Below are 24,395 nucleotides of genomic sequence, written 5' to 3' on the forward strand. Positions count from 1 at the left end.
TTGGACCTTGTACAAATAAAGTAATGTTAATGTGAGATTAAGGTCTGTGAAACCACAACACAGAAAATAATGTTTTTTATAAGACTGGTTTATTTTTCAAATGACAATGGTACAGACAACATGGAAGCATAGAGAGGAAGGAGAAAGGAGGGGTTCTGAAGTTATGGACACCATCAGGGAGGGAGGGAGCAAGGAGGGGTTCTGAAGTTATGGACACCACCAGGGAGAGAGGGAGAAAGGAGGGGTCCTGAAGTTATGGACACCACCAGGGAGGGAGCAAGGAGGGGTTCTGAAGTTATGGACACCACCAGGGAGGGAGGGAGCAAGGTAAGAGTACCAAATGGAGTAAAAGATATCGTATCAAAACATCATATTTTTTTATATATATATATATATTTATATAGGACTAATAGTTATCTTTTAACTATGCAAAGCAAGGAATGCCCTTTTTATTTGTTTCAGCCTCGATTTCTACTAAGAGACAACTTTATTTAAAAAAGACACAGGATGGACACGCGCTGGGCGGGGCTTTAGGGGCCTGTGATCCTGTCCAATGTGGAGTCGAGTCTCAGTGTGGCACGATTGGGCATGTCCAGGGGTCAGAGTGCGTGAGTGGACCAGCCTCAGCGGGAGAACGTCTTGCCCCTGAAAACAGACATAAAAAAACAGTTGGCCAGAAATCAATTAAAAAGTCTTGCCACACAGACACTTTATTGGCAGCTCGCCCTAAAGCCTATTCTACAGAGGGCTTGGCATTACTGCTTCTAGGTTTTATTTCGTCAATGTTTAAAAGGAAAACCCTCTCGCCACGAGGTCCAAGGTAGGCTCCTCGCTGGCGCTGACTAGGTGACAAACTTGTTGAAATGTTGCAGTTGAAAGATATAGTTGACAGCTGAAGGCAGATACAGTACCTTCAGAAAGTATTTATACCCCTCAACTTAATCCACATTTGTTGTGTTGCAGCCTGAATTCCAAATATATTTCCCCCCCTCGTCCATCTACACACAATACCCCATAATGTGAAAGTGAAAACATGCTTATTTTACAAATGTATTGAAAATGAAATACATGGGGCCTCCCGAGTGGCGCAGTGGTCTAAGGCACTACATCGCAGTGTTTGAAGCATCACTACAGACCCGGGTTCAATCCCAGGCTGCGTTACAACCAGCCGTGACTCGGAGTCCCAAAGGGCGGCACACAATTGGCCCAGTGTTGGGGAGGGTTTGGCCGAGGGAGCTTTACTTTTCCCATTGCGCTCTATAGCGTCTCCTTGTGGCGGACCGGGCACCTGCAGGCTGACTGTCAGTTAACCTTTTGCATTTTAGTTTTTGGCTAAAAAACTTACCCATTTGAAACTGCCTATTTCTTAGCCCCAGAAACTAGAATATGCATATAATTGTCAGATTAGGATAGAAAACTCTAAAGATATTGTCTGTGAGTATAACAGAACTGATATTGCAGGCAAAAGCCTGAGGAAAATCCAATCAGGAAGTGCCTCTTATTTTGAAACCTCTCTGTTCCTATGCAAGCCTATCTTCCATTTAAAGGGATATCAACCAGATTCCTTTTTCTATGGCTTCAGTCTTTAGACAGTTTCAGGCTTTTATTTTGAAAGATGAGCGTGAAGGATCACATTGCGTAAGTGGATAGGTGGGGGCTCTCAGAGTGATTTTTTGCACAACTGAGTAAAGCCGCCATCGTTCCTCCCGCTGTTATTGAAAAACCTACACACTCGGTTGATATATTATCAAATATATATTTTAAAAACAACATGAAGATTGATTATAAAAAACGTTTGACATGTTTCTGTGGACATTATGGATATTAGTTGGAATATACATCTGCGTTGTCGTGACCGCTCTTTCCTGTGGATTTCTGAACATAGCGCGACAAACAAACATCGGTATTTTGGGTATAAAAATAATCTTTATGGAACAAAAGGAACATTTGTTGTGTAACTGGGAGTCTCGTGAGTGAAAACATCCGAAGATCAAAGGTAAACGATTAATTTGATTGCTTTTCTGATTTTCGTGACCGAGCTTCCTGATGCTATGTGTACATGATGTTATGCTATCGATAAACTTACAAACGCTTGGATTGCTTTCGCTGTAAAGCATAATTTCAAAATCAGAGACGACGGGTGGATTAACAAAAGGCTAAAATGTGTTCGGCAATATTGCACTAGTGATTTCATGAATATGAATATTTTTTAGTAATATTATTTGACTGTTGCCCTATGCTATTTGCTGACGAAAATGATCCCGCTAATGGGATGGGTAGCACCAAGAAGTTTAAACAGTGTTTCCTCCAACACATTGGTGCAGCTGGCTTCTGGGTTAAGCGGGCGGGTGGAAGCGCGGTTTGGCGGGTCATGTTTTGGAGGACGCATGACTCGACCTTCGCCTCTCCCGAGACCATTGGTGAGAAAAGGAGGGTAAAATAAAGAAAAAAAAACACATAAGTTGGGACACCTACTCATTCCAGTTAAAAAAATATATTTTTAAAAAAGGTACTCTTTTTTACATTGTGGAATAATAGTGATGAAATAACACGTAGTAACCAAAAAAAAAGTGTCAATATATCAAAATATATTTTATATTTGAGATTCTTCAAAGTAGCCACCATTTTGCCTTGACAGCCTTTGCACATTCTTGGCATTCTCTCAACCAGCTTCATGAGGTAGTCACCTGGAATGATTTTCAATAAACAGGTGTGTCTTGTTAAAAGTACATTTGTGGAATTTCTTTCCTTCTTAACCCTCCTGCTGGAATTGGACCGATTTACAAATCTGTCATTCTGCTCCTGACCAGGCAGTTAACCCACTGTTCCTAGGCCATCATTGAAAATAAGAATTTGTTCTTAACTGACTTGCCTAGTTAAATAAAGGTTAAAAAATATATATATAAAGAAAGGTGGAAAAAGTTAAGGGACTACTTTCAGAAGGCACTGTAGATTAGGGCTGACAATATAGTCCACTGGTCAATTGTTTGGTTGATAGGCTGTTAGTCGACCTTGATTTCTTTAGTCGAGCAGTAGTAAAACATTATTTTAAATCTTGGTGTACAAGACACCCGTCTGATTGGTGCCTGTCTGGGTGGACTGATCCATTGTGGAGGCCTTGGGGATGGCACAGTCCAGGACGTGCTACTGGAATTGTATATGGTTACATTATGTAAGAAGGATGCAACAAATAAAAATATAATTTTATAACAAATGTGCTTTCTCCCGTGTTGGATAGTGGTCACGGTTGTGAAACAGTGTGCTGTATCTACAGAAATAAAATAAATACTTATGTTGCCTGTTTGAGTGTAAAAACCTACTGACACTGTGAGCACCAAGCCTCACGTAACAATTTCACAAATTCAGCTGTTTTTAATCTTTGCTATGCTGAAATAAAGGCTATACACTTTTTCATTAGACCAGCCTCTAGTATTACTTAGTGTTGTTTACACGGTTACAAATTGCCTGAAATTATATTTACAATAACCCTCCATTTCCCTTATTGTTATTATAATGATTTATGTCTATCATTAGTAGGCTTAGTATAGCAGCCTTATTTAACCACCATCAAACCTGTAGGCCTAAGAGCCCATCCTGTTTAGTCTTAATACCGTAACTTACTTAGGCCTGTATTTCAATACTTGTATAGGCTACTGTATCAATCATTTATTTGTTCATGTCATGACACAGCAAACCATTGCATTCACGAATACGACTGTTTAGACTTTGGCACACATTGATCTAATATGGACACAGCGCTTCCTAACTAGCATCCCATAGGTCCTCTCTCCAACCCAGTTCCTGGAGAACTACCATCCCATAGGTCCTCTCTCCAACCCTGTTCCTGGAGAACTACCATCCCATAGGTCCTCTCTCCAACCCTGTTCCTGGAGAACTACCATCCCATAGGTCCTCTCTCCAACCCTGTTCCTGGAGAACTACCATCCCATAGGTCCTCTCTCCAACCATGTTCCTGGAGAACTACCATCCCATAGGTCCTCTCTCCAACCCTGTTCCTGGAGAACTACCATCCCAGCGCTCCATAACATTTCTTGATCTCCAGTATTTACTACAACTAGTCAAATTTATTCCAGACATCTGACTTCCCTTTTACCTCCTGCACAACCAGTAAACATTCCCGTTTCCAGTTTGTCACGTCCTCTGCATCCATTTTGCTGTCACGCGTGTTATGGTGTTCAGAGTTTGTTAGAACCAATTTATTGATGTGACTATGATATGCTATAGGTCAGGCCCTATTGGTCACGTGCATGCAAAGCATACATGTGTCACGTAAAGAGAGCAAGGGTTGAGGGAATAAGTAATATACACTGTGTTGATGTGTGGTGGCAGCAGTAGAGGATAGAGAGAGACAAAGGGTGTTTGTCACAGTCGCTCAATGTTTTTTTAACAGAGCAAGTCTGAACCAGGCCCGGCACAATCAAATCAATTGTGGTCAGACTCCCTCTAGTAATTTGTGTGTCTTAATTATTTAATCAAACAGTTTGCGTAAAGCATTAGACAAGCTCAGTATATATATTGTATACTTAATATTATTTGATGTGTCTATATGGGAAAAATACACATTTAAAAATGTTGACCAATAGGTTGGTCGAAAGAACAGACGACTCTTGGTCAACACACAAAAGGTCAGCACATATGGATGGCCTCCATGCAAGAGTAAAAAAAATACAGATACCACACCTTCCAACTAAATGTTGACCCAACTATGTCAACTACCGCTGACTAAATCCCAGATTGTGAAACAAGAGTACACCCCTGCTTCCTTCCACCCAGAGCGGAGCTCCCTGAGGATCAGTGGCATAGAATTCCCCGGAGTCACAGTTAAATATACATATTTAACCAAGGCCTCTTCTGTTTCAGACAGAGAGGGGGAGTGCTGGTCAGATCCACAGATCCCACACAGCAATAGGGACCAAACTGAGTGTGCGAGTGAGTGGGGGGAGCTTGTAAAAAGTCCACCTGAGCCCACTTCAAACAGCGCTGCTCGTGTCAAGTCAGTTCTAGTAGTACACACACAATGAACACAACTGTTGAAACAAGACCGCCCTCACAAACACCGTAGCCTACAGACAAGAACATTACAGGAGGGTTCTAATGAATCTGTAGAAGCTATTCTTTTATCAGCTTCTAAGGAATCTCTACAATCCATTATCAGCTGTGGTTTGGGTGAAGGCTGCAACTTGGTACCAGAGACATAGAGAGAGTACACACTTCCACCCTGGCTCTCTCTCTCCATCTGACTGCTGTTCACCACACAGGCGCTGATGAGTGTGTTCGGTGTTGGTATTTAATTAAGAAAGGGATGTCGAGGTGGGCGAGGGACGTGAAAACAGTTCACACACAAAATAAAGCATTATCAGGGACAATAAGATCTGGGGACATGGTGAAAGTAGCCCGTGTGCTTCAATAAATGATAACAGATTAACTGATCTCTGATCTTTGAGAACAGGCTACACTCACAGGCACACACAGCAGGGTAAACTTCCCATATGACTTGTTTTAAAGGACAGAAGTGTCCTACAGGCAGTGCTGCTAGAGTCAACGTTAGGTCACCCACATCCCAGTGAACCCAATGGCTGGCAGTGGAATAAGTCAGACCTGGGTCCAATTAGTATGTTCATTTTTTCAAATACTTTGAGCGTTTTGTTCGAGCATTGGCTGGAGTGCTAAAAGCATCTGAGAGTAGGTGTGCCGATCCAGGATCCCCTCCCACATAAACATGTAATACTATCCATAGTGAGCTAAAAGGCTAAACTGATCCTAGATCAGCACTCCATCGCTGGAGTGCAGAGCAGCAGTAACTTACGACATGGTCTTCATCTCCTTCTTCTCAGCGTCGGGTCGAGCCCTGTTCAACACCTTGAGGAAGTCAGAAGTCTTAGCCCTCATACGTGTGTGGATGTAGGCCTGGAAGGGGGGGGGGGGGGCGACGACACAGAGACATACCTTAATACACGCCTACTGAACCAACAGCTCACTGACATGCACACTAATTGACCTCAACTCATACCAGGCAGGAATCTGAAAAGCACATATTTACACGCCCGTAACTGTTTACGATGGAAAGCCCATCAGATACCTTTATGATCACAGACTGCAGGGTTTTACCATGCTAGTGCCGGTAAAGTTATTCCCTCAACCCTTACTTAATCTATGTCCAGAAAACTGTTCCTTTACATGGTAGTAACGGTATGGTAGGGCCCTAGTAAGGGCAATAGTTAGTGCTCATCTAGGAGCACTATAATGGGTAGTGCAGGTATAGTAGTGTCCTAGTTAGGGCAGTGCAGAAGTTGGGACTAATAGGGTCCTAGTTAGTATACTAGTTAGGGAAGTCACCTTGGAGCACTTTATGTGGTAGTGCAGGTAGTCCCTGAAGGTGTGGATGAGGTTGATGGTGTTGTCTCTGGCGTTGGCGTTGGTGTGACGTGGGAACAGGACTGAGAGGACAGGAGAAATAACACACATTACCACAAAGACATTGGAATTAGGCTGATGACTGACCTGATATTCAAGCTAATGTTTGTTTATGATCATCCACTGACTACTTTCTATCATGTCACTAGCGTTGGAAAACAGACTAATTAATTGCATGTCTAGTTTAAGTTAAATATATATATTTTAACGGTCACACAATTCAGCTCTAGGCACCTTCTTGTACAGTAAAACCATGTAATTCCCAGGAAGGCCCAACATCCCATTTGGAAGACTCCAGGAATCAGAATGGAATAAGCAGAAAATCCAGAATCCTCCAACCAGGATTTCTGGAAAACCTGGGAATGGTTGGTACAGACCGAAGGTGATGTAGCCGATGTTGTCTCCAACGGCGGCGTCAGTGTCCTTCAGCTCCAGGGGCGGCTCCCGGTGGCTGAACAGAACCTGGGGGGCAGTGTGACTGGCTCGCCGACCCTCCTTAAACTCCTACACACAGAGACAGCAACACAGACAGACAGTGAGACACATACAGAGAGCGACACACACTAAAGGTTGTCCATGACAAATACCTAATAGTGTGGAGAGCAAATAAGATATTTCATAAATCATTTGCACAGACATGGAGGTGATGGGGTTTCTGCATCACTGTAGTGAACTACCTGTAGGCAACAGAGCAAAGATACTTTGGCAACCTTTCTCTATTGTAAATACATCATTTTGTAATGTACATAGTAGAGGTCGACCGATTATGATTTTTCAACGCCAATACCGATTATTGGAGGACCAAAAAAGCCGATACCGATTAATCAGCTGATTTTTTAAAATGGATTTGCAATAATGACAATTACAACAATACTGAAAGAACACTTATTAACTTAATACATCAATAAAATCAATTTAGCCTCAAGTAAATAATGAGATATGTTCAATTTGGTTTAAATAATGCAAAAACAAAGTGTTGGAGAAGAAAGTAAAAGTGCAATATGTGCTATGTAAGAAAGCTAACGTTTAAGTTCCTTGCTCAGAACATGAGAACATATGACAGCTGGTGGTTCCTTTTAACATGAGTCTTCAATATTCCCAGGTAAGAAGTTTTAGGTTGTAGTTATTATAGGAATTATAGGACTATTTCCCACTATACCATTTGTATTTCATTAACCTTTGACTATTGGATGTTCTAAAAGGCACTTCAGTATTGCCAGTGTAACAGTATAGCTTCCGTCCCTCTCCTCACGCCTCCCTGGGCTCGAACCAGCAACACAACGACAATTAAAGCGCGCTAACTAGCCAGCCATTTCACTTCGGTTACACAAGCCTCATCCTGGGAGTTGATAAGCTTGATAAGCTTGAAGTCATAAACAGAGCAATGCTTGACTCACAATGAAGAGCTGCTGTCAAAAAGCACAAAAGTGCTGTTTGAATGCTTCTGCCTACCACCGCTCAGTCAGATACTTAGATACTTGTATGCTCAGTCAGATTATATGCAACGCAGGACACGCTAGATAATATCATCAACCATGTGTAGTTAACTAGTGATTATGATTGATTGATTGTTTTTTATAAGATAAGTTTAATGCTTTAAGGTTGCAAGATTAGATCCCCCGAGCTGACAAGATGAAAATCTGTCGTTCTGCCCCTGAACAAAGCAGTTAACCCACTGTTCCTAGGCCATCATTGAAAATAAGAATGTGTTCTTAACTGACTTGCCTAGTTAAAAAGGTATAAAAAAAAACTTATTTTTTTAAATAAAAAAAAATAGGCAAATCAGCGTCCAAAAATACCGATTTCCGATTGTTATGAAAACGGCCCTAATTAAATCGGCCATTCCGATTAATCGGTCAACTTTTAGTACATAGTGCTGCCAAGCTCGTTTTAATCATGCGAGAGGCGGTTCCTGTTAAGGGTGATGAAAACTTGAGTAGGGAGGCACGATATCAGTGAACATATCGGAAATCGGACAATATTAGCTAAACATGACAACGTCGACAAAATATTTATAGTTTAACGCCGATGTGCAATACCGATGTCAAAGCTGACGAGCATACCTATAATGTAATGTAATGACGCCACGTAAAATGTTGCGCTACACAGAAATCCTAACCTAGCCCACCATGTCTGCTGTGTGGATCGAGCACTCAACAAGTCGAGCAGTCATTTGAAAGAGTAACAACATTTCAGCGAGACAACTCAATGGCCAAATCCATTAACGCCAAGATAATGGAATTCGTTGTCCTTGACAACCATTCTCTGTCGTGGGTGATGTTGGCTTTGGCCGACTGGTTGAGCACCGATACACACTACTAAGTGTGCTATTTTTCAGATGTTGCCCTACAGGAGTTACACAGTAATAGAGTCACTGCTATTAGCTTCACGACTGACATTTGGACCAGCGATATCAGCATGCTGAGTCTGACAGCACAGTGGGTCGATGAGGATTTCAGAATGAGGAAGGTCATATTTCATGTTCATCAATGTGCTGGTTGTCATACTGCTGCTGCCATTTCAATAGCATTTGAGAACATGTTTGAAACATGGAAAATTGAACACACTGGCTAGCTCCATTCAAAACAACTGACTGGAGAAATAAGCTGATCAACTGCAGCCGTGATGCCCTCTGTCACGGCATTGAAACTCCTGCTCAACAAAACTGCCCACACAGGCTGTGAACAAGCGAGTCGGTGGCATTCTCTCTTTACTGTGTCGCCACCATGCTCGATGCTATGTACAGGGATCACTACTTCCATGCAGACAAGAGACAGGGTTTATGTGAAATGTCACACAGCTGGACAAGATGGAAACAGAGACAGTGCGCACCGAGGAAGAGAGGCCACGGACAGAGCTGAAACTTCACTGCTTGACATGTATGATGAAATCCTGGTTGAGAATGAAACTGAACAAATAAACAACGAAACAGCACAGCAAGTAAGTGAAAGAAATTAGTTTTGATTATGTTTTACTGGTAATCAGGACATAAGTACAAAACATTATTTACAATGACGGCCTAACCCGGATAATGCTGGGCCAATTGTGCACCGCCCTATGGGACTCCCAATCACGGCCGGATGTGATACAGCCTGGATTCGAACCAGGTACTGTAGTGACGCCTCCTGAACTGAGATGCATTGCCTTAAAACACGCATGGATGCAGCAGTCTAACTAATTAACTGTACTAGAATGCTTAAAAGGCCACTAAAATGTTAAATATCGGTATCAGGGTTTTTTGGCAAGGAAAATATTGGATATCAGCCAAAAATGTCATATCGGTGCATCACTACTTGAGAGAGAAATATTGTTTCACCTGCATGAACACTTTCCCAAGGATGACATCATCGTCATCTTTGAACACAGTGCTGAACACCACCGTCACTCTGTCCTTCTTGGCCTCCAGATACCTGAGGACAAACACAGAAACATGTCAACAACCAGTAGTCACCTCGGTGACATGGAATACTGGCAGTAAAAAAAAAAAGGTTTCTTGGATTTAAAAATATACACAGGACCAGTCAAAGGTTTAGACACCTACTCATTCAAGGGTTTTTATTTTCTTTTTACTCTTTTCTACATTATAGAATAAAGAAGACATCAAAATATTAAATAACACACATGGAATCATGAAGCAAAAAAAATTAAATAAATCAAAATATATTTTATATTTGAGATTCTTCAAAGTAGCCACCCTCTGCCTTGATGACAGCTTTGCACACTCTTGGCATTCTCTCAACCAGCTTCATGAGGTAGTCACCTGAAATGCATTTCAATTAACAGGTGTGCCTTGTTCAAAGTTCATTTGTGGAATTTCTTTCCTTCTTAATGCTTTTGAGCCAATCAGTTATGTTGTCACATGGTAGGGGTGGTTTACAGAAGATAGCCCTATTTGGTAAAAGAACAAGTCCATATTATGGCGAGAACAGCTCAAATAAGCAAAGAGAAATGACAGCCCATCATTACTTTAAGACATGAAGGTCAGTCAACACAGACATTTAAACTTTGGAAGTTTCTTCAAGTGCAGTCGCAAAAACTATCAAGCGCTATGATGAAACTGGCTCTCATGAGGACCGCCACAGGACAGGAAGACCCAGAGTTACCTCTGCTGCATAGGATAAGTTCATTAGAGTTACCAGCCTCAGATTGCAGCCAAAATAAATGCTTCAGCGTTCAAGTAACAGACACATTTCAACGTCAACTGTTTAGAGGAGACTGCGTGAATCAGGCCTTCATGGTCGAATTGCTGCAAAGAAACCAACTAAAGGACACCAATAAGAAGAGACTTGCTTGGGCCAAGAAACACGAGCAATAGACTGACCTTCATGTCTTAAAGTAATGATGGACTGTCATTTCTCTTTGCTTATTTGAGCTGTTCTTGCCAAATATGGCCATCTTTTGTATACCCACCACTTACTACCTTGTCACAACACAACTGATTGGCTCAAATGCATTATGGAATGAAATTTCACAAATTAACTTAAATAGGCACACCTGTTAATTGAAATGCATTCCAGGTGACTACCTCATGAAGCTGGTTGAGAAAATGCCAAGAGTGTGCATAGCTGTCATCAAGGCAAAGGGTGGCTATTTGAAGAATCTCAAATATAACATTTGTTTAATACCTTTTTGGTTACTACATGATTCCATAGGTGCTTTTCATAGTTTTGATGTCTTCACTATTATTCTACAATGTAGAACATAGTACAAATAAAGAAAAACCCTTGATTGAGTAGGTGTTTTTAAAACTTGACCGGTAGTGTGTGTGAGATTGAGATATACTTCAAAACCTTATTCCTTATGATTTATTTTATACTGTTTTGTCATTTTTGAATGTGTTACTCAGTGTTTTTATGGGCTATAGCAGTAAAGGCAAAATTCTATATTTCAACAAGTAATTGTTTTGATACCTACAGGGGTCCTAAAATTCCAAATCAAATAACTAAATGATCTGTCATGACCACCTTAAACAATTCCATGTTTTAGTAGAACCCCCCCACCCAAAGCCTCAGACTTTTAGTAGTCAACAACAAATAGCATCCTTGTTTTGTCTATGGTTACTTCTATACATTTTCATCCAGGCAGTACAGCGGCCACCTACATGGACTCGTCGTCTCTGTAGTGGACCACGGCCCTCGTCTCTCCCTCCTTGCCCTCCTCCTGGAACTTGAAGTACTTCTCAAACACCGAGGCGAAGCAGTTCCTCTTCAGCATGCCCGCCTGGTGGATCACTTCCTCCTTGTTGGCCGGGACCGCATCCAGGTCAAAGAGCAGGGACACGTTGTAGCCTAGGAGACAGCCAATTACAGACAAGATCAGCTATTATTCGATATAATTATTAAATCGCTAGAAGACTTCTTAATAAGAGGTTTACTAACTATGACATGGTGTCAATCTCTGAGGGGAATGGGGGTCAAAACCAGCCTATAGCAAATGACAAATACTAATAAAACCCAAATTCTGCATAGACTTTCCAACAAAGTAAACTAAGCAACAACAAAAAAAACGAACAACGTTTTGGCCTAAATGCAAAGTGTTAGACCTGGTGCCAACTAAAGACAGCGTATCACCCAGTAAACACTATCTATAGTTTCAATCATGGAGGAGGATGTGGGTGCATGGTGTTATTTTTATTGAATGTGTCTAAACTTCAGGCTGTGGAAAAAACTAAAGCAGGAGAACAAGAAGCAGTTGTTTATTTTTTACATTTGAGTCATTTATAGTGATTTACAGTCCCAGCTAGGTGGTGGGACAACCACATACTGTATCTCAGTCACAGCTAGGTGGTGGGACAACCACATACAGTATCTCAGTCCCAGCTAGGTGGTGGGACAACCACATACAGTATCTCAGTCCCAGCTAGGTGGTGGGACAACCACATACAGTATCTCAGTCCCAGCTAGGTGGTGGGACAACCACATACAGCATCTCAGTCCCAGCTAGGTGGTGGGACAACCACATACTGTATCTCAGTCCCAGCTAGGTGGTGGGACAACCACATACTGTATCTCAGTCACAGCTAGGTGGTGGTACAACCACATACAGTATCTCAGTCCCAGCTAGGTGGTGGTACAACCACATACAGTATCTCAGTCCCAGCTAGGTGGTGGTACAACCACATACAGTATCTCAGTCCCAGCTAGGTGGTGGGACAACCACATACTGTATCTCAGTCCCAGCTAGGTGGTGGGACAACCACATACTGTATCTCAGTCACAGCTAGGTGGTGGTACAACCACATACAGTATCTCAGTCCCAGCTAGGTGGTGGTACAACCACATACAGTATCTCAGTCCCAGCTAGGTGGTGGTACAACCACATACAGTATCTCAGTCCCAGCTAGGTGGTGGTACAACCACATACAGTATCTCAGTCCCAGCTAGGTGGTGGTACAACCACATACAGTATCTCAGTCCCAGCTAGGTGGTGGTACAACCACATACAGTATCTCAGTCCCAGCTAGGTGGTGGGACAACCACATACAGTATCTCAGTCCCAGCTAGGTGGTGGTACAACCACATACAGTATCTCAGTCCCAGCTAGGTGGTGGGACAACCACATACAGTATCTCAGTCACAGCTAGGTGGTGGTACAACCACATACAGTATCTCAGTCCCAGCTAGGTGGTGGGACAACCACATACTGTATCTCAGTCCCAGCTAGGTGGTGGGACAACCACATACAGTATCTCAGTCACAGCTAGGTGGTGGTACAACCACATACAGTATCTCAGTCCCAGCTAGGTGGTGGGACAACCACATACAGTATCTCAGTCCCAGCTAGGTGGTGGTACAACCACATACTGTATCTCAGTCCCAGCTAGGTGGTGGGACAACCACATACTGTATCTCAGTCCCAGCTAGGTGGTGGTACAACCACATACAGTATCTCAGTCCCAGCTAGGTGGTGGGACAACCACATACAGCATCTCAGTCCCAGCTAGGTGGTGGTACAACCACATACTGTATCTCAGTCCCAGCTAGGTGGTGGGACAACCACATACAGTATCTCAGTCCCAGCTAGGTGGTGGGACAACCACATACTGTATCTCAGTCCCAGCTAGGTGGTGGTACAACCACATACTGTATCTCAGTCCCAGCTAGGTGGTGGGACAACCACATACTGTATCTCAGTCCCAGCTAGGTGGTGGTACAACCACATACTGTATCTCAGTCCCAGCTAGGTGGTGGGACAACCACATACAGTATCTCAGTCCCAGCTAGGTGGTGGGACAACCACATACAGTATCTCAGTCCCAGCTAGGTGGTGGGACAACCACATACAGTATCTCAGTCCCAGCTAGGTGGTGGGACAACCACATACAGTATCTCAGTCCCAGCTAGGTGGTGGGACAACCACATACAGTATCTCTGTCCCAGCTCGGTGGTGGTACAACCACATACAGTATCTCAGTCCCAGCTAGGTGGTGGTACAACCACATACTGTATCTCAGTCCCAGCTAGGTGGTGGTACAACCACATACTGTATCTCAGTCCCAGCTAGGTGGTGGGACAACCACATACAGTATCTCTGTCCCAGCTCGGTGGTGGTACAACCACATACAGTATCTCAGTCCCAGCTAGGTGGTGGGACAACCACATACAGTATCTCAGTCCCAGCTAGGTGGTGGTACAACCACATACTGTATCTCAGTCCCAGCTAGGTGGTGGTACAACCACATACTGTATCTCAGTCCCAGCTAGGTGGTGGGACAACCACATACAGTATCTCTGTCCCAGCTCGGTGGTGGTACAACCACATACAGTATCTCAGTCCCAGCTAGGTGGTGGGACAACCACATACAGTATCTCAGTCCCAGCTAGGTGGTGGGACAACCACATACAGTATCTCAGTCCCAGCTCTTTTTTTTTATTTTTTTATTTCACCTTTATTTAACCAGGTAGGCTAGTTGAGAACAAGTTCTCATTTACAACTGCGACCTGGCCAAGATAAGGCATAGCAGTGTGAACAGACAACACAGAGTTACACATGGAGTAAACAATTAACAAGTCAATAACACAGTAGAAAAAAAGGGGAGTCTATATATACATTGTGTGCAAAAGGCATGAGAAGGTAGGCAAATAATTACAATTATGCAGATTAACACTGGAGTGATAAATGATCAGATGGTTATGTACAGGTAGAGATATTGGTGTGCAAAAGAGCAGAAAAGTAAATAAATATAAACAGTATGGGGATGAGGTAGGTGAAAATGGGTGGGCTATTTACCAATAGACTATGTACAGCTGCAGCGATCGGTTAGCTGCTCAGATAGCAGATGTTTGAAGTTGGTGAGGGAGATAAAAGTCTCCAACTTCAGCGATTTTTGCAATTCGTTCCAGTCACAGGCAGCAGAGAACTGGAACGAAAGGCGGCCAAATGAGGTGTTGGCTTTAGGGATGATCAGTGAGATACACCTGCTGGAGCGTGTGCTACGGATGGGTGTTGCCATCGTAACCAGTGAACTGAGATAAGGCGGAGCTTTACCTAGCATGGACTTGTAGATGACCTGGAGCCAGTGGGTCTGGCGACGAATATGTAGCGAGGGCCAGCCGACTAGAGCATACAAGTCGCAGTGGTGGGTGGTATAAGGTGCTTTAGTGACAAAACGGATGGCACTGTGATAAACTGCATCCAGTTTGCTGAGTAGAGTGTTGGAAGCAATTTTGTAGATGACATCGCCGAAGTCGAGGATCGGTAGGATAGTCAGTTTTACTAGGGTAAGTTTGGCGGCGTGAGTGAAGGAGGCTTTGTTGCGGAATAGAAAGCCGACTCTTGATTTGATTTTCGATTGGAGATGTTTGATATGGGTCTGGAAGGAGAGTTTAGAGTCTAGCCAGACACCTAGGTACTTATAGATGTCCACATATTCAAGGTCGGAACCATCCAGGGTGGTGATGCTGGTCAGGCGTGCGGGTGCACATACAGCATCTCTGTCCCAGCTCGGTGGTGGTACAACCACATACAGTATCTCAGTCCCAGCTAGGTGGTGGTACAACCACATACAGTATCTCAGTCCCAGCTAGGTGGTGAGACAACCACATACAGCATCTCTGTCCCAGCTAGGTGGTGGGACAACCACATACAGCATCTCAGTCCCAGCTAGGTGGTGGGACAACCACATACAGCATCTCAGTCCCAGCTAGGTGGTGGGACAACCACATACAGCATCTCAGTCCCAGCTAGGTGGTGGGACAACCACATACAGCATCTCAGTCCCAGCTAGGTGGTGGGACAACCACATACAGCATCTCAGTCCCAGCTAGGTGGTGGGACAACCACATACAGTATCTCAGTCCCAGCTAGGTGGTGGGACAACCACATACAGCATCTCTGTTCCAGCTAGGTGGTGGTACAACCACATACAGCATCTCAGTCCCAGCTAGGTGGTGGGACAACCACATACAGTATCTCAGTCCCAGCTAGGTGGTGGGACAACCACATACAGTATCTCAGTCCCAGCTAGGTGGTGGGACAACCACATACAGTATCTCAATAATAGTTAGCTACTTTATTCAGGAAAAATGTACTATCAGCGAAGTCAGTGGTAGTAATATAAGTGTGGGTGTGGACCTCCGTAAGGGATAGGCTATTTGACGCGCTGTCGATAATTCTCTGAGGAGTTGGAGTCATTAACATGGTGACAGTGAAAACTTCCATAGGGAGAGTGGACCGTAGTTACATAATACTTACACGCCTCGGGTGAAACCAGGAAGTTCCCATAGACCCGCTTCAGCAGCTGAAAGGAGGGAGGGATTTGGTGTGTTATTATGGACAGTAACAGATAAATGCCCCGACGGAGTCCGACACCAGCTATGCAACATCAGAGAGCCAGAGTGGACTGGTAGAGGTGGATGTCTCAGTGTAGATAATGGTAAGGGGAGATCATAAACCTTCCCCTAAAACAACGGTTACCTGTCAATGTGGAATCACTGGAATGCAGCCCGAGTTCTGAACAAAAAAGGCTATATGCAAATCCAGCGTACACATGTGAAAACAGATGACATAACTTCTATTATAAGATGTACTGCAACTCATTTTCCTCTACAGTAAAACTGCAAGAGTGCACCATTGTGACACGTATTTATGTAAATCTATTATGTAACACGTAAAGCGGAACATTTCTACACAAAAATGTGTTTTGTGGGTTAGTGAAGAAAGGTGACAAGGTGTACCAAATTTACATTGAGTGACTGAAAAGGACAAGACTTGATTAGTTAAACATGTTCTCATAAGGCCACTGTTTTTGCAGTAGTTAAACTAGCTTTCTATACCACTACAATGAAGAACGGAGCTGGAAGTGGGACACAAGGCAATGAAGGTAGACATTCATTTTCTATGGTCAGGTGACAGGACTGGGACATGATTTGGTCCTTTAAAAACACACCACTGTGCAGCAAGTGATATAGGTGTTCCTTTCCACAGCTCTTTCCCTCCATGATCTTAAAGTGCTCGACAGGTAAAAGCAATACTGTTAAAACCTATCCAGTCCTTTGATTCAGTAGTGCTCACAGAGAGTAAGAAAACAAGGACTGGTAGACTACAGGAAAGCAGTCATGGTGTTCATTAGGCAACATTTAGCTGTCTCAGTCAGCACTTCCTCCTTATAGGGTGAGTCATAAAGCACTTCCTGTTTCTATAAGAAACCCCTGCTGCTGATACTGCTTTCTTCCATACATGGTGAGGATGTACAAAGCCCTGACATCCTGCTTTACAGACATTCTCCTTTTCAGCAAAAAATAAAACATCTACTCTGACACATTTTAAACTACAATTGAAGCTATGATGAGTGCCATGGGTTAGTTTACAAGCATTACATTTTTGTAATTTAGCAGACGCTCTTATACAGAGCAACTTACAGTAGTGAATGCATACATTTTCATCCTTAAAAAAAAAATATATGACTCGTTTCAGGAAACTAGCTGTATGTCGCACGTCACTACTTCACAAGACCGCCATTTGAACATAAAAAAATAAAAGTTTAAATCAACATTTATTTTTAGCAAGAAATGCATTCTGGAAGAATGCCTCAATAACAAACTTGTATGGCATATGTAAAAACAAATAAAGTTGTTAAATTACGAGCCTAGTTGGTTTAGTCATGGAAAGATACAGCATCCTTCCTGCTAGCAATGATTGGCTGAGAAAAGGAGTGGGCTGGACATGCTGCGAGACGAGTCCGGATTGGTCTGCCATGTAGTACGCTTCTGTCTATAATCTGAACTGGTCATTATGTGTAGGTAATCCTTTTTAATGCTGATATATTTAAAAAATAGATCAGATAGTAGAACTGCATAAGTGTTGCTCTCCTCTTTCTTGAGGACTGAGTTCTGAAATCAGTGGAATTAGAGTATGATATCTAAGGAGAAAATTCTGGCATTTGATTGCAAATATGCAGAGGGAGTCCAAAAGTTAAATCTTTGGTTATTTAGTACATAGCCTCACATGTGAATCATTAAAGAGATGGGTGGGGCTAAAGCTTAAAAGGGTGTGAACGATGCTGAATGGGTGTAGACAAAGAAAAGCTCTCCGGTAGGTACCAAAAAATTAAAGGGCCATTTTCTCAAAAGTGAGGTTACATGTTTATCAACTTTCAAAGCAGAATTACTTTCCCAATGTTCCTCAGCTGTAGTGTATGATATACCATTTTCTAGCGCTGAGTCTCTACCTTTATCCAATGTAAAAAAAACACAATTTCAAATGTTGCTACATAAGACCGAATCGAGCCAGTCGGTCACATAAACTGCCCCCCCTTGGGAATCGAACCCACAACCCTGGTGTTGCAAGCACCGTGCTCTAACTGAGCTACACAGGACATATCCATAGATTGAATGAACGGCAAGGGAGGTACAGATGCTGGTGTGTGTGTCACCTCATCAGCTCCGTGCTCCTGCAGCTCCTTGTAGAACTTAAGGGAGATGCTGACCATCAGCTTGGTCTTGTCCCCATCGGGGTTGGAGATGTGGTAGAGGACACCATCGAAATCTACAGTTCAGAGAAAAGCCATCAGTTACAAACAAGCACCCACCTGGACACCTGAAAATAGCATAATATTGTTAAAACTGCATGGTACGGCACGGAAATATTAACCACTAGTCCTTAACTCACCTGCAAATGTCACCTCCACTGCCTCTGGTTTAGTCCTACAAATAGAGGATTATATGTCAAATATGTATAAAACTGAATGCATGATAATATAACAAATTGTTTTGTTGAGTAGTTGTTAACTATAGACAACGCTTAATTTGCTGCCAGTATAATAATATTCTGTAGCAGCAGTTACCATGTTGGCATATTTGTGTAAAACCATTTTGGTTTTCGTGCAACTTGCAATTGTATTTCAAGAAACCACTCCTTGGGGTTTAGAAGTTGTCTATAACAGCAGTTCCTCTCCCCAGAGAGTTGCACTGACATGACCCAACTTGGGGATGCTGGAATGCGGAAGAGGCCAACAACGCGATGGCTAATATATTGCTAGCTATACTCGTTAGCAGCTATCTAGTCTGATTATTGTCTATTCATTTCATTGTAATTGAACGATTCTAGCTAATACAAGGTTAACCAATAACGATACGTTCGCTTTCTCAATTCAAAGCGAGGAGAGATGAAAGCAAACTAGTTAACTAGCTACTATACCATGAACTAGAAAAGCAGGTTCCCTTTTACTGCGGTGATTAGCATAGCAGCCAGTGATAGGTATAGTTAGCTAGCTAACAATACGGCTGTACATATTTTATGTGAAAGCCACCATCATAATTAAAAAATTGGCAGTTCATTGGGACAATAAATGAGGGGATGCCGACAAGCACACGTAAACTAGAGTTCGCTTAGCGTTACCCCCTTATTGGGGCTAGACAGTTATTAGATAGGCTTCCCCTGTCCAGCTAGTCTAGCTAGCCAAAGCTAACCAGTGACAGACACACCCCATTATTCCGGGTAAGCGATGCCTCTTGCAGAGGCGCGTGCCACTTTATTCAGTTAAACCACAATATTACTGTACGTGTCAAATATATAGTCCCTGTTCTGTCAATTCCACCAGCCGCACGTTTTCCATCCATAATTCATTCACTGTCGAGCAAATAATACTGGCCAGACATTAAGATACGGCTACTGTTAGCTATTCGGAAGCTAGCAAGCTAGTCTGGAACAATGATTTCTCACCCATTGGATGCGCCGTCAAATTTCAACGTCAGCGTCTCTTCTATAATCCGGTTGTTGATTTCTAGGAGAATCATTGCAGCGGACTGGGGAATACGTTTTTATCGAAATATAAAATGTTTTAGATCCTTGGGCTTCTTTGTGTCAAATTCTGCAAATGTTTCTTCCCTGACAGACCGCTTCCGCCGAGTCTTCCGTCTGTCGGCTCTTCCGCTTATTTAATTCCGGACCCCAAAGCAAGGTTGCTCACAGCACAGCCTGTAAAATTGTGGCTGATATTGGTCTAGATATAAAATGTGCACACTGATTGCTTAATTTTAAAAAAATTATGAACTGGGTGGTTCGAGCCCTGAATGCTGATTGACTGAAAGCCGTGGTATATCACACCGTATACAACGAGTATGACAAAACATGTATTTTTAACGCTCTAATGACATTGGTAACCAGTTTATAATATCAATAAGGCACCTCGGGTGTTTGTGGTATATGGCCAAATACCACAGCTAAGGACTGTATCCAGAAACTCCACGTTGCATTGTGCATAAGAACAGCCATATACCACACCACCTCGGGCCTTATTGCTTAAATAACTGCTCACCTTCATTGTGTGTTTTTGTCAGATAACAAAACACATTTAAATCGTTCATGGTTCCTTCTTACTCCTAGTAATAGACCAACCACAAGTTTGCAATGTAGTAGGCTATGTAATGCATATATGAAATATACTGTATATATACAGTATCAGTCAAACGTTTGGAAACAGCTACTCATTCAATGGTTTTTCTTTACATTTACTATTTTCTACATTGTATAATAATAGTGAAGACATCAACACTATTAAATAACACATATGGAATCATGTAGTAACCAAAAAATTGTTAAACAAATCAAAATATATTTTATATTTGAGATTCTTCAAAGTAGCCACCCTTAGCCTTGATGACACACTCTTGGCATTCTCTCAACCAGCTTCATGAGGTAGTCACCTGGAATGCATTTAAATTATTTTGTGTAATTACTGAGCCAATCAGTTGTGTTGTGACAAGGTAGGGGTGGTTTACAGAAGATAGCCCTATTTGGTAAAAGACCAAGTCCATATTTTGGCAAGAACAGCTCAAATAAGCAAAGAGAAATGACAGTCCATCATTACTTTAAGATATGAAGGTCAGTCAATGCAAAACATTTCAAGAACTTTGAACATTTCTTCAAGTGCAGTTGCAAAAACCATCAAGCGCTATGATGAAACTGGCTCTCATGAGAACCAACACAGGAAAGGAAGATTTACCTCTGCTGCAGAGGATAAGTTCCTTAGAGTTAACTGCACCTCAGATTGCAGCCCAAATAAATGCTTCACAGAGTTCTAGTAACAGACACATCTCAACATCAACTGTTCAGAGGAGACTGCATGAATCAGGCCTTCATGGTCGAATTGCTGCAAAGAAACCACTACTAAAGGACACCAATAAGAAGAGACTTGCTTGGGCCAAGAAACACGAGCAATGGACATTAGACTGGTGGAAATCTGGTCCGATGAGTCCAAATTTGAGATTTTTGGGTCCAACTGCTGTGTCTTTGTGAGACGCAGAGTAGGTGAACGGATGATCTCCGCATGTGTGGTTCCCACCATAAAGCATGGATGAGGAGGTGTGATGGTGTGGGGATGCTTTGCTGGTGACCCTTTACTTGCTTAAATAGCCGACCAATCAGCATGTTACCAACCCGTAGTAAACTTCTGGAAAAAATGGTGTTTGACCAGATACAATGCTATTTCACCGTAAACAAATTGACAACAGACTTTCAGCACGCATATAGGGAAGGACACTCAACAAGCACAGCACTTACTGATGATTGGCTGAGAGAAATTGATGATGAAATTATCGTGGGGGCTGTCTTGTTAGACTTCAGTGCAGCTTTTGACATAATCAATCATAGTTTGCTACTGGAAAAACATATGTGTTTTGGCTTTACAGCCCCTGCTATAATGTGGATAAAGAGTTACTTGTCTAACAGAACACAGAAGGTGTTCTTTAATGGAAGCCTCTCAAGCACAATCCAGGTAGAATCATGAATTCCCCAGTATAGCTGTTAAGGCCCCTTGCTTTTTTCAATCTTTACTAACAACATGCCACTGGCTTTGAGTAAGGCGTGTGTCTGTGTATGCGGATGACTCAACACTATACACGTCAGCTACTACAGCAACTGAAATGACCGCAACACTTAACAAAGAGCTGCAGTTAGTTTCGGAATGGGTAACAAGGAATAAGTTAGTCCTAAATATTTACAAAACTAAAAGCATTGTATTTGGGACAAATCATTCACTAAACCCTAAACCTCAACTACATCTCGTCATGAATAATGTGGAAATTGAGCAAGTTGAGGTGACTAAACTGCTTGGAATAACCCTTGATTGTAAACTGTCACGGTCAAAACATATTGATACAACAGTAGCTAAGATGAGGAGAAGTCCGTCCATAATAAAGCACTGCTCTGCCTTCATAACAACACAAGTTTGTCACACCTAGACTACCGTTAAGTAGTGTGGTCAGGTGCCACAAAGAGGGACTTAGGAAAATTGCAGTTGACTCAGAACAGGGCAGCACGGCTGGCCCTTAAAAGTACACAGAGAGCTAACATTAATGACATGCATGTCAATCTCTCATGGCTCAAAGTGGAAGAGAGATTGACTTCATCATTACTAGGTTTTGTAAGAGGTGTTGACAAGCTGAATGTACCGAGCATTCAGCACACAGCTCGGACACCCATGTATACCCCACAAGACATGGCACTAGAGGTCTCTTCACAGTCCCCAAGTCCAGAACAGGCTATGGGAGGAGCACAGTACTACATAGAGCCATGACTACATGGAACTCTATTCCACATCAGGTAACTGATGCAAGCAGTAGAATCCGTAGAATTTAAAAAGCAGGTACAAATACACGTTATGGAACAACAGGGACTGTGAAGAGACACACACAAAGGTACAGACACATGCATATGCACACATTGTGATATTGTTGTATGGTGGTATTGAACATTTTGTGTTGTGGATAGGTGGTGTAGAGATGCTATATGATGTACAGTTTAATCTTTAGCTCGTTCAGTACAAACATAGTTCACTGTTTTATCTTTTGTTTTATATGTAATGTGGGACCCCAGGAAGAGTAGCTGCTGCCTTGGCAGCAGCTAATGGGGATCCCTAATAAATACAAATACACTGTCAGCGATTTATTTAGAATTCAAGGCACACTTTACCAGCATGGCTACCACAGCATTCTGCAGCGACATGCCATCCGATCTGGTTTGTGGGACTATCATTTGTTTTTCAACAAGACTATGACCCAAAACACACCTTCAGGCTATGTAAGGAATATTTGACCAAGAAGGAGAGTGATGGAGTGCTGCATCAGATGACCTGGCGTCCACAATCACCTGACATCAACCCAATTGAGATGGTTTTGGATAAGTTGGACCGGATAGTGATGGAAAAGCAGCCAACAAGTGCTCAGCATATGTCAAATCAAATCAAATGTATTTGTCACATACACATGGTTAGCAGATGTTAATGCGAGTGTAGCGAAATTCTTGTGTTTCTAGTTCCGACAATGCAGTAATAACCAACGAGTAATCTAACCTAACAATTCCAAAACTACTACCTTATACACACAAGTGTAAAGGGATAAAGAATATGTACATAAAGATATATGAATGAGTGATGGTACAGAACGGCATAGGCAAGATGCAGTAGATGCTATCGAGTACAGTATATACATATGAGATGAGTAATGTAGGGTATGTAAACAAAGTGGCACAGTTTAAAGTGGCTAGTGATACATGTATTACATAAAGATGCAGTAGATGATATAGAGTACAGTATATACGTATACATATGAGAGGAATAATGTAGGGTATGTAAACATTATATTAAGTAGTATTGTTTAAAGTGGCTAGTGATATATTTTCCATCAATTTCCGTCAATTCCCATTATTAAAGTGGCTGGAGTAGAGTCAGTGTGTTGGCAGCAGCCACTCAATGTTAGTGGTGGCTGTTTAACAGTCTGATGGCCTTGAGATAGAAGCTGTTTTTCAGTCTCTCGGTCCCAGCTTTGATGCACCTGTACTGACCTCGCCTTCTGGATGATAGCGGGATGAACAGGCAGTGGCTTGGGTGGTTGTTGTCCTTGATGATCTTTATGGCCTTCCTGTGACATCGGGTGGTGTAGGTGTCCTGGAGGGCAGGTAGTTTGCCCCCGGTGATGCGTTGTGCAGACCTCACTACCCTCTGGAAAGCCTTACGGTTGTGGGCGTAGCAGTTGCCGTACCAGGCGGTGATACAGCCCGACAGGATGCTCTCGATTGTGCATCTGTAGAAGTTTGTGAGTGTTTTTGGTGACAAGCCACATTTCTTCAGCCTCCTGAGGTTGAAGAGGCGCTGCTGCGCCTTCTTCACGATGCTGTCTGTGTGGGTGGACCAATTCAGTTTGTCTGTGATGTGTACGCCGAGGAACCTAAAACTTACTACCCTCTCCACTACTGTCCCATCGATGTGGACAGGGGGGGGGGGGGGGGGCTCCCTCTGCTGTTTCCTGAAGTCCACAATCATCTCCTTAGTTTTGTTGACGTTGAGTGAGGTTATTTTCCTGACACCACACTCCGAGGGCCCTCACCTCCTCCCTGTAGGCTGTCTCGTCGTTGTTGGTAATCAAGCCTACTGTTACGCACGCCTCTATGAAGAGGGAACGCAACACCCTGCTACAACTAAACTCTCTGTGAAGTGAAAAAGGTATGGACTGTAGGTGCGAGTA

General features: G+C 42.7%; 1 protein-coding gene across 1 annotated transcript; it reads right to left on the bottom strand.

Annotated features, from left to right (window-relative positions):
* Positions 1-70: 70 nt before the first annotated feature.
* On the bottom strand, positions 71-19,793 carry LOC139414085 (actin-related protein 2/3 complex subunit 2-B-like). The gene is made up of 10 exons (XM_071161968.1): positions 19,597-19,793; positions 18,544-18,578; positions 18,308-18,420; positions 16,129-16,174; positions 11,537-11,723; positions 9,752-9,845; positions 6,813-6,939; positions 6,358-6,458; positions 5,828-5,928; positions 71-645 (listed from the first exon to the last, which is right to left on the bottom strand). Exons 1-10 carry the CDS (start codon positions 19,668-19,670, stop codon positions 624-626), a joined length of 900 nt encoding a protein of 299 aa, XP_071018069.1. The 5' UTR covers positions 19,671-19,793; the 3' UTR covers positions 71-623.
* Positions 19,794-24,395: the final 4,602 nt, after the last annotated feature.

This window comes from Oncorhynchus clarkii, chromosome 7, assembly GCF_045791955.1.
Source record: "Oncorhynchus clarkii lewisi isolate Uvic-CL-2024 chromosome 7, UVic_Ocla_1.0, whole genome shotgun sequence".
In the NCBI taxonomy this organism is placed as follows: domain Eukaryota; kingdom Metazoa; phylum Chordata; class Actinopteri; order Salmoniformes; family Salmonidae; genus Oncorhynchus; species Oncorhynchus clarkii.

Bases quoted from the DNA above. Each gene is read 5' to 3' on its own strand.
- LOC139414085 (XM_071161968.1), bottom strand. From the start codon at position 19,670: ATGATTCTCCTAGAAATCAACAACCGGATTATAGAAGAGACGCTGACG. The intron at 11,724-16,128 runs GTAAGTATTATG...GCTGTCTCCTAG, and splicing joins CCTGGTTTCACCCGAGGCGT to GCTACAACGTGTCCCTGCTC. The intron at 6,459-6,812 runs GTCTGTACCAAC...CTGTCCTCTCAG, and splicing joins CATCGGCTACATCACCTTCG to TCCTGTTCCCACGTCACACC.